General features: G+C 42.6%; 1 protein-coding gene across 1 annotated transcript in view; it reads right to left on the bottom strand.

Annotated features, from left to right (window-relative positions):
• Positions 1-213: 213 nt before the first annotated feature.
• The window catches only part of Efhc2 (EF-hand domain containing 2), a 203716-nt gene continuing 192202 nt past the window's right edge, over positions 214-11727 (bottom strand). Inside the window, exon 15 of the mRNA XM_012517859.2 lies at positions 214-490. Coding sequence (XP_012373313.1) covers positions 389-490 — 102 coding nt within the window. The 3' untranslated portion in view covers positions 214-388. The remainder of the gene's footprint in view (positions 491-11727) is intronic.

The raw sequence follows: 11727 nt of genomic DNA, 5'->3' as shown, positions 1-11727 counted from the left end.
AAAAATGTCTAATAGAATCACAACTTATTGCTCTGATATAATTTGATTTTATATTGCTGTGTTTAGCCATCAAGTCATTTTCTGTTCGTATTGTAATTGAATCAAATTATGTTGGATGGAAAATTATTATAAGATTCTTTGGTATTCATAAATCACACATACAATAAAAATGTTTGACATTTCTTTAAATGGCATTTTTAATAGTGCCACTACATCAGCAACATAGTATGATGTTCTGAAAAACTAAAATGACAAAAGAGAATTAATTGTGGTTTATGGATTTCCATTTGATATCAAACTCCTTTTTTTATTTTAATGAAATTATGTCTACTAAAATAAACTTGGCAAAAGTAGAGCAGTCAAAGCAAGCTGACCAAAACTGTCCTGATTAGTCATGGTCTAAGCCATACACGTCCTTCAGAAGGTCTAAGTATCGCACGAATTTCACAGGAAGAGGGGATGGCATCCCGAACCAAACATCTTCACATATCTAGAAAAAGAAAGAGATGGCTAGGATTAGAGCCAAATGTCAAGGTGCAGTTTTGAAAATTCCACCTCAGATTATTTGTCTTTACAGAAGCTTTTACTTTTAAGGCAGAAGTTGCTATTGTCCGTTTATGATCAGAAGGATTTGGAGATAGCTTCAGTTCTTGTTCTTGATTCTTTGCTAGCTTCCTCTATTAAAATTACACGTGCATCCTCCTCACCAGATGACTGCAGACGCTTCCACAGAGCAGTAGGAGGAGGCAGGGGAAGGAGAAGGAGGAGGAGAGAGGACAGGGAGGAAGGAGGGGCTATGGCCTAGGTAGGCACTGTTAGAAACTATGTCATGACTGGAGGTTCTATTGTGCCGGCTCAAGAATGACAAGGAGATGAGGGAGACCAGGCCCAACTTACAACCTAGAGCCAAAACAGCTACATCCAGCCAAGCTCAGCTGACCCATAACCCTTTGAACAAGAAAATAAATGTGTCTTGTGAATCACTGAAATGTTGGTGCATTCTTGCAGTGATAGCTCCACTATAACTTTATTAAGAACTCGATTTTCAAAGGACATAAATTCCAAACTGGTAGCTACACTGGCCGCCTGCTTATTGTTTCTTCAATAGGCCATGGAGAGAGCAATGGATCACTCACAGTGAGCTTGCAGGGATCAGCTACTTAGTACAGTCATGTGTTGCATGATGATGCTTTGGCTAACAGTGCCCTGTATATGACAGAGGTCCTTAACATTAGAACTGAGCCGAAAAATTCCTACTGCACAGTGATGTCATAGCCACCATGATAAGCACAATGGGTTACATATTTATAGTGGTGCTGGTTAAACAAACCTATGGCATTGTCAGTCAGGTAAAAGTATATCACATGCAATTATATACCATACATAACACTGCAAATATAATAAACAACCATGCTACAGGCTTGCACTTCTTGTCACTAGGGTACACTTCTTGTCACTAGGGTGTACTCCTTGTACTTAAAAAGTTTACTCTAAAACTGTACTGCTGTGTTATGCTAGCAGCAGCTTCATCCAGCCCATGTTTGCTGCACCCCTTGATTGTATCATTTTGTCCTGTGCTTGATATAGTTCCATTTTGTCCATAAAATGGTCCTAAGCAATGGGTGGTACTTATACAGTACTAGAGGTGGAACCCAAGTGATATAGCCCAGGTACGTGTGCGAATATATGCACACATGACAAAGACCTTATATTAACAAAGTTAATTGTTTTTTGCAGAACCAGGGATTGAACTCAGGCCCTTATGCTCACCAGGCAAGCGCTGATCCTACTGAGCTATCTCCCTGGCCCAGTTCATTGTTTTATAGACAAGGTCCTTTTTTCTTTCTTTTACAGTACTAGAGGTGGAACCCAAGGTCTTGCACTTGCCAGGCAAGCATTCTACCACTGAGCCACACCCATGGCTTCTATAGAAAGTTCTCAAACTTTGCTAATGTGATATTAGTAACCAGAATATCAAAGTGTAACAGATACACAGGGAAGCACCACTAATTCTAAGTGGGGGAGGTTTAGGAGCACACTGAGCCAGTGATGTTTCAGGTGGACCTTACAGGACGAGTAGCAGGTGAGCACCGGGTTAAGGCTCGGAAGGGTGTTCCAGCCATAGGGAACAGTATATGCAAAGTCTATTTTCTAGAGAAGGGAAGTACCTTCTGTGGTCTGGGACACATGGCACAAAATGGTAAGAGCGCTGGCCAGAAGGAGAAGTGGGAGCCAAACTTCAGGCCTTCTGTACCATTTCAGACTTCAGGTTATGGGGAGAGCAAACAAATGGAATGACAGTAATCTCTTTTGAAGTTGATCAGATAACATGTTGGGTGCATAAAGAGTGAAATGCACTGGGAAAATCAATGTGCCAGTGGTCGATAATCCTAAGGGAAGACAACTGTGCCATAACCAGGGCAGCAGACCTGGGCTAGAGAACAGGGGCTGTGCCTGAAAGATTCCACTGTAGGAGATCAAAGAATGTCTAGAAGGTGCAAAATTTAAAATGGTGGTAAAAGAAAGGGCCTCCACACTGAGCTACACCACCAGCCCTTTTTCATTTTGAGACAGGATATCACTAAGTCACGATGCTGCCCAGAGTGGGTTTGAACTGTCTCAGCCTCCAAGAGTGCTGAGATTACAGGCGCGCATCACCATACCCTGCTACATCTATTGTTGTGTCCCACCTAGCTTGTGGCAGTTCACTGTAGCCCTAGCACACTAATAGAGGAAAGGGTAGCTCTAAGAATCCGAAGTTTGTAATATATACAGCTGTCTGTATTAGTTTCCTAAGGCAGAGGGAACAAATCACTACGGAAGGGGGTGTTTAAAACAACTGAAATGCATTCCTCTCTCTCACACAATTGAGAAGGCCAGAAGTACAAAAACCAAGGTGTCTGCAGGGTTGACCCTTGCCCCACCCCCAGCTTCTGGAGGTTGTCACCAACCCTTGGGATTCCCTGCCTCCACCTTTGCGTGGAGCTGTGTGGAGGTATCTCTGTGTCTTCACATGCCCATCTTATAAATCACTAGACCTAGGGTGCACGTTAATCCAGTGGGACCTTCTTTTAACTAATCATATTTTCAAAGACCCTATTTTCCATACAAGGCCACACTGTGAGGTAAAGGACAGACATGACTTTTGGGACGTGGGGGCAATATTTAGCCCAAGGCAATGTCATAAGGAAAAGAAGAAAATAAGTTCAAAGAGGTTTTCTTTTTTTTTTAAGTGGAAAAATGAGGGTCTGAAGGGGACAATCAGATGAGTTTGGGACATTTTTTATTTCAAAGTCATATTTCAAGTTCTCATGGGACATCAAAGTGAAGATTCTTCTGGTAAACCCATGCAATATGTATAGCATAAAGTTATAGTCCAGAACTGTAAAAACGTGTAGAAGTCACTGAAATGTAAGTGATCTATAAAACTATGGCAATTGATAACTGATAATTCTAACATAGAATCAAGTACTGGTATCTTTTAAGGCATCAAAATCTTAATTTAAGTGGTGCCTGAATGATGATGAACTACTTGCAGACTTTTGCAGGGTTACAGGAATCTTATAAATACCTGCATTACTAGTACAAAAAATAATAAATGTATTGAATATTTATTACGTGAAAGCACTTTTAACACATATTAGTCATCACAGGAAAAAAAAAAATCTCAAAAGAGGTAGGCGGCAGTGTGATTACCAGAAAAGAAAACTGAGTAACTTATCTAAAGCCAAACCACTAGCCAGTGCAGAGCCTCCAGGGCCATGGTCATCTATCTGCTGGGCCGCCCTCCAAAACCAAGCTGTAGAGTTTTTTACACTTCAATTCTTTTCTTTTTTTTTCCCCCCCAGTACCAGGGATTGAACTCAGGACCCTGTGCTTGCCAGGCAAGCGCTTATTCTACTGAGCTATCTCCCCGGCCCCGTTTAGTGCAATGTGTACCATAGAACTGAGTGATCAGTCCTTCCTCACACCAAAAGGTAGTAAACCACTGTGGATATATATTAAGCAATATATTTTAACCAATAAACGCTGAGATCAACAGTTAATTGACTCCACTACTCAACATAGCCTCAAACTATCTATCTTTCTTTTTTCTTTTTTTATTTCTAGGGAAGGGCGTACAGGGTGTTCAGGGTCTCACTACTAGATCAGACTCACAGTGATCCGCCTGTTTACAGCCTCCCAAGAGCTGGGATTACAGGCGTGCGCCACTGTGCCCAGTCTCAGTCACTGCCCAGTCTCAGTCACTGTCTCAGTGAGCCCCGGGGGCGGAGCTGGCACTGCTGGCCCGGGAATCCAACCCTGGGCCCCCGCGCCTGCTTGCAGGCACTTTAATCCACTGAGCTATTTGGCTGGCCCTCAAACTTTCATTGCAAACTTGAAAGGAATTTTTGTTAAGTGGTATCTTTAAATTTAATCTTGTTACAGAAGAATGATACAAATATATACATTTGAAATCAATATTCTGTTAGATTTTTTATATAAAAGTTTTTAATATAAAAATAATAAAGCATATTATAACTTACAATTGTTATGGGCTTATTAGAGAAATGCATTCTTTTATGAAATATATCAGTATGAGGGGACCCTGCCTCATATCTTACTAGGCCACAAGAGTGGGATTGTGTATGTGTGTGCATGCGTGTGTGCGTGTGCGTGTGTGTGTGTGTGTGTGTGTGTGTGTGTGTGTGTGTGCTTGGAATCATGATTTAAATACCAACAATGAAAGAGAAAAACTTTCACTGTAATAATAACTCAAAAATTTTGAGATTAATAACAAATTTAGAGGGGCCAGGGAGATGGCTCAGTAGAATAAGCACTTGCCTGGCAATCACAAAGGCCTGAGTTCAATCCCCGGTTCTGCAAAAGGAAAAAAAATTTAAAGCCAGCCAAATAGCTCCGCAGACTAAAGTGCCTGCAATCAGGTAGGTGCAGGTCCCAGGGTTCAAGTTCAGCCTGCCATGCAGGCCCAGCCCCCTGGGGGCAATGAGACAGCAACTGAGATTGGGCGTGGTGGCATGTGCCTGTGATCCCAGCTCTTGGGAGCCTGTAAACAGGTGGATCACTATGAGTCTGATCTAGTAGTAAGATCCTGGACACCCTATAGACCCTTCCCTAAAATTAAAAAAAAAAAAAAAAAATTAGCAACAAACCAAACAGACAAAATGAAACTTAAGCAAATATCCAGGCAATTTGAAATAAAGGGTAATTTCAACCAGAAAGATAACAGTAGCCCGTTTCTTTAAATCGTGATTGCTTTAAACCCCACGGATCCCACAAAGTTCTCCTCACAACTCTAGCTCTCCCATCTATGTTCAGAATCCATTTCCCTCGATCATTTTTCCCTTTGTCACTGTTCTTGAGGTCTCAGGTGGGAGCAACTTTTTCTGTCCAAGACAGTCGATAAACACTACAGACACATTTGCAGTGCTTGGGGCACTGAAGCTCTACTCGCCACCACACTCCAACTTCAAGGAAATTTTCTCAGGTATTACGTGAAAACAGACTAAAGAATCAAATTTGGTATCCAAGAAAGGGTAGGAAGAAAGGGAGACGAATTTTGCTTGTAATTGGATGCACCTAAAGGAATCACATGGCTGATTCCTTTGTTAAATGAAGAGATTCTTGGTGACATAATGAACGAACTGCCACTAATTATTCTAATAAATCTCCAAGAGTTTCAGTAGTTCTATGTCTGGGCAGTGAGTTAAGTATCAAGCTTTCAGGGCGGAGGAGATAGCTCAGTAGAATAAGTGCTTCCCTGGAAAGTGCAAGGGCCTGAATTCAATCCCCAGTTCCGCAAAAAATAAATAAATAAATAAATAAATAATAAATAATTTTTTTAAAAAATCGAGCTTTCATCCATCCAACACTATAAAGTGCAAAGAAAACTCTAGATCATATGGTTTCCCCAGGAGTAATGTATATTTTTTTGTGGTACTGGCGGTGGAACCCAGGACCTTGCGCATGCTTGGTCAGTTCTCTACCACTGAGCTGCCTCTCCAGCCCATACGTAAGTTTTAACATAGGAATAACTAACTGTCTGATAATTCTACAACAGGAGGGCTCACCCCACAGAAGTTGATCCCTCCCAGTGTGCATGAGGTGAAGCCAATGGGAGGGGCCTGCTAGGGTACCACAAACCCTTGGCAGTGCCTGTTTGGGATCTTCCCTATCTTCATGCCACAGGCTCTGCAAATCCCCCTTCCCATCCTCTCCCCCTTTCCACTCTGGTGCACACCACACCAGTGGCTGGTACCTGCATTTCTTTGCCCTCACCCGTGAGCTTCTCTCTGAGGCCCTTTCTTCCTGCCCCTGTGGCAGATGGCAAGTGCCAGGGAATTATTTCCTTTCCTCCTTTTTAAGAGTAGCCTTCAACCAATGATTGAAGGGAAGTGACAGATAATACTTGAGCTTCCTTGTACTTTTGGTAGAGTAACTCTGAGGCAATGATGGTCAGTGGGTCCCAGCCTGTCCCCGCTGCATTAAGCTCCTGTCATCCACATCTGTAACAATATGGCCTTTAGTAGCTCCCTCCTCTCCCTTTCTCACTTTTTCAAATCCCTTACCATTGTTCCTTTCACTTCCCTCCCCCAAACTACTCACACTCAGACCCTGTCTCCATGTCTGCATCTCGAGGAAATCGGATGAAGGCAGTAAGCAGGTTTGCCTTTATCAAAATTAAAAACATGTCTATGAAAGCCACAGCTGTTTGGAACACCACAACTTCCCAGCGAACTATCACTAAATCCAGGATCTCTAAAGTGACTTCCAGGTAACTCAAGAGGCAGTGCCCGAATCTCAGCCCAAAATTTAATGTAATCTGGAACATTAAATAATGTTTTACATAGCATTTTATGGAAAGAGGAACTATGAAGCACAGAATGAAATTCAATGACACAAAACCCATGACTCCGAGTGGCAAGGAATCACTGTCTCCATGACGGCCTTATGACATATTCCAAGCTGGCTGCCACTAGAAACACTTAAGATGTCAAAGAAGTTGGCAATAAATTACTGGTTCATCAGTGGTGAAAAATTGTAGCTGCTGATCTGTCAAAAAAAAAAAAATCATACACCCTTGGAATGGGAAGCAAAGATGGTACTGGATGAAAACCCAATAAACAGCAGCTGCCCAGGAAGAATAGCAAAGCTGTGTGTGAGCTAATAAGCTTTGGATTTATTTGCTTTGACATTTTTAAAAGGAAATTTAATTGGATTATGTCTTCTAGTTTAAAATTTTCTACTGTAGTACTGGCCACCAGATGCATGAGGGAAAAAGATTGGGAGCCAATTAAATTCCATGCTTCACTGAAACAAGGTTATTTTTATTCTTCCCAAATGCAAGGCCAACAGAGTCATGTTAGGGATTTCACCATGCTACTCCCCTCTGCTCAGTTAAAAAAGGAAGTTTCCATGGGAAATAGCTACACATTTGTAGAGAAGTCCACTAACATCTATGGAATCAAAATTGTGGTTTCCCTGGATTTTCTTCCTTCTGGTAAGAGTGGCATGACCTTAGGAATAATTAGATTAGGTACAAAATCATAAAAGTAATTAAATTTCAGCATATCAAGTTGAAATTCCCTTTAGGAAGAGGATTCTGCACTTATCTCTCATACTAATCAAGAGCATTCCAGTAACATAAGGAAAAGCTCACAGTAGCAGGGATGTACAGGGTCTCGGCATGGCCACGCCAAGCATTTCACAACTGCTTTTTGCTGAAGACAAAGCTTCAATAGAGTCACCATGTGTGTGAGAGGACAGCTAAAGGCAGGTATACTTGCTCCACAAGAAACCTTCTCTGGGAAACGCATTGTATGGAAAGTAAAGCTTTTAAGGAGACATGGATTGCTTGAAACTAGTGATAGGCCTATGTACACAATTCAAGTTAATGTCACCCAGTGCAAATCATTCCTTCCGTGTAATTGCTTTGTGTCAGGTAATAGGTATGCATCTACCACTGATTTTTGACATTTAGTGAGAATTCAAAGAGAACAATTCATGAGAACAGTTCAAACCTTTTAATTGAACTGGTAAATTCAACCACAAATACTAGAAACAACTGCTTACTTAAAAAACCGCTACTAGACTCTATGTTCCTTACTGTTACGAATGCCACTAAGTCTTAGCTCTCTGCCTACAAATTGAGAATCACACTTATCCTGGCAAGCCTTTGGAGCAATAAGATGTCACAGGATATTCTGGGCTCTAAATGCCAACAAGTGGGATGGCCAAAGATGTATCACAAGGTGTACCCAACTAAACCCCTACTTCCCCACTGCCAAGGCCATGTATCATCCTGTTGTGAAAGAGAGAGTTTTAGAGCCAACTGCTAATGTTTCTGCAATTACAGTGCTCATAAAACAAAGCCATATCCAATTTTTCTCAGAAATGTCAAAAGATAAGACACCAGTCATACAGTGTAAGTTATAAAGTTTATATGAGAACCGATTTAGTGGGGGTTTTTTAACATGACTTCTGAGATTAACCAGACAGGATCTAAACAGTGGAACCTATTCTGCCAGTTTTACAGTTACCATCTGTGAATAAGCACGGGAGAGTGGAAATGGGGTGCCCTGGCTGAGACAGCACCAAGGCAACACGCTGGGGCCACAGAAAGTCAAATAACAGAGAGAAATTATAGCTTCAGTGGTTTAGTATGGGCTCCCGAGGCCAGGCACAGGGAGGACTATGTGACCACCACTCTCCGCCCACGATTCCTGGTAACAGCCCACCGTTATGACCCATGGCCAAGAGTCGTAGCAGGTGATACAGGAGACACTCATCCGTGCAGGAAAAACCTCTTGCCAGGGCAGCAGGCCTAATGAAACCTAGACTAGCTATACCACAGTCCTCTTCAAATTTTGCTTTTCTTGTTTTCAGACCCAGCTTCTATTAGCTAAGGCCACTTGACTATCACATACATAGCAGCCACCTCTGAGTCTGGGAGACCAGGCTCTTGGAGCTGTTGGCCTGGACCTGGCTTTATACCCCAGCTCTGGTGCTTGTTCTCCTGAACAAAAGTCTATTCTGGGAATAAACTGTGCTGGGTAATTTTTTTTTACTAGACCTGTGAGACCCTTCACAGTGCTCTCTGCCCTAGGACGCCCACCTATGTGGACCATACCACTCCCTGAGTTTCCAGGCTCTTTACCTTCTAGACATGCTCAGCCAATGTGAAGTAGCATTAGGATATGGGAAAAACAGGTCCCTTTTGGTGGCTTTTGCTCCCTCCCTGCCCACTCTATGCAAAGAAGCTCATCCAGCTATACTCGGAAGGTGTCCTAAATCTTTACTCAAACCTTCATCCAGTTCACTAACACTGATGCAGACAGGCTTTGAGTACTGAGGCCTATTTGGCTTTATATCAGCCAAGAAGACCAACACAAGGAAGAGAAAACACAGAGGAAAACAGTCTAGGAGTAATGCCATCCAAGTTCTGAGTGGTGGCAGTACAGGTAACTTGGAGAGAGCTGGCCTCATCAGCCCTGGAACTTCAGCCGCAGCCAGCCCGTGTCCTGCGGGAATTATGTGGCTGCCCCATGTGAGGCCTTCCGCTGGGCCCGCTTCCACACAGGCACTCAGCCTGCCACTCCTTGTAGCCAAAGGACCTTTAGCCTCATCCCATCCCACTCAGAGGTGGGGCCTTTTCACACCCTGGGAGATCGTGCCCTGATGTTCCACACGTGACTTGCAGCTATGGTAGATTTGGAAAATGTGGCTGGTCCCCATACATCTGGTGTAACACCTCCACAGTTTCTTCTGGCATAACTCTCTCTTATCAGTGCCCTGATAAGTGCAGAAGATGAGACATAGCGAAGGAACACGCATCAAGAGAAGGTTGTGCTGTACTACTATCAAGTTCTGAGCTATCACCAGAAACAACCAACAAGGGCTTCAAGAGTGGCTCTTTGCCAAGTTGTAATGTACTATCCAGAATCACCTCAGAAGGGTTTGGCAGCCCATACATGGTCTGCCTCAGCTACAGAGAGATGTCAGCTACACACAGGCTCACTGCCCTAGGTCCTACCCTTTCTTGAACCAACGCACATGAATGAAAAAGGCTGGGTCCTTTGGGCCTCACTAAGGACATCTCTAAAATCCACTCTAGTTCCAGAGCTCCCCATGGGTCAGCCACAGTTGTTTTTGGACATGCACTGCTCCTCAGCTTATCCTTCTGCCCAATGCTGTTGTTATACTCTGCCTTCCACAGCAGGTGAGGCTAAGGGCATACTGAGAGAAATACCCTGCATGTTAGACTCCACTTGCTTCCTGAGGACAAGTTTGGACCCGTCATTACATATTAACAACTTAGTATCAGTCCTGAATTTCCAATTAAAGAACTTTTTTTTTTTTTTTTTTTTTGCAGAACCGGGAATTGAACTCAGAGCCCTTGCGCTTGCCAGGGAAGCACTTATTCCACTGAGCCATCTCCCCAGCCCCATATTAACATCTTAGCATACTTACATCGTTCAGCAGATGCTGTGCGACTTGCTGCTGATGGCAGACCCAGGAACTAGGCGACACTGTGCTCAACCTACTCACACTCAATATTTTTCCACGAGATTACAGACACTTTGATAACATGCTCGTGCTATTTTATTTTTTTTTTTTAAGTTTTTCTAGGGTTTTATTTTTTTTTATTTTTTATTTTTTTTTTATTTTTTTATTTTTTTTATTTATTTATTGTGTGTGTGTGTGTGGCCAGCTCAGCCCACCAGGGGGCGAGGCTGGCTGGCATGTGGTGCTGGGGGATCGAACCGTGGTCCCTGTGCTTTAGCCAAGCTTGTTCTAAGTAGGTGCTTTAGACCACTGAGCCATCTCGCCAGCCCGCTCGTGCTATTTTATATCCTATTTCTGCAACAGGACAAGTTCAGCAACACCCGAGGGCTACGCACTTTCGGGAATTGGATTAAGTTCTCATTGCTGGTTAAAATGATCAGATAGCAAAAGAAAGGAAGGGAAAGAAAAAATGAGAAAAGAAGGATAAAATAAAGGCAGCTTTGTGAACAGGGAGGGGGAGAAAGTTTGAAAAGAGAGGATGAGAATGGAGGAAAAAGAGAAAATATGATATATCATGTACAAATATTTAAAAAATGAATGTGGCCAATCTGTATAACTAAATCATACCAATAAATTTAAATTAAAAAAAAAATCAGTTAGCATTTTATACTTCTATCCTCCCCACTATCCTCTCTTTTTTGTCTTCTTCTTAATTGATCAAGAAAATAAACCCTTCCAAATGTCTTTACAGATTGAAACACTTCTCCGCTTGGCCAGCACAACTGCTGAGATCCCTTTGAGTCTCCTCACCACCATGAATGACTATCAATTAGGCTTTTTCGGGTGTGACATTTGCGGTTTTAACTGTCCCAATGCTTAACACTAAGGAGAGAATCACCCATCTGAGCCTTGGAAGGGACTGCTCAGGGCATAGCCCCCTGACTTCAAGAAGGTTAAGGCAGCTGGGGAGATAGCTCAGTGGAATAAGTGCTTCCCTGGCAAGTGCAAGGGCCTGAGTTTGATCCCTGGTACCACCAAAAAAAAAGAAAAAAAGATATTATTTAGGGCCGGAGAGGTAGCTCAGTAGAATAAGCGCTTGCCTGGCAAGCACAGGGCCCTGAGTTCAATCCCTGGAACCACAAAAAAAAAAAAAAAAAGGTTAAGGCACCTCCATTTTACTAACAATAAATAAGTAATTAATAAACAAACAAATAAATAAGA

This window comes from Octodon degus, unplaced genomic scaffold (assembly GCF_000260255.1).
Source record: "Octodon degus isolate 3935 unplaced genomic scaffold, OctDeg1.0 scaffold00223, whole genome shotgun sequence".
In the NCBI taxonomy this organism is placed as follows: Eukaryota; Metazoa; Chordata; class Mammalia; order Rodentia; family Octodontidae; genus Octodon; species Octodon degus.
The sequence above is the reverse complement of the archived record's forward strand: the minus strand, read 5'-3'. Positions and strand labels throughout refer to the sequence as shown.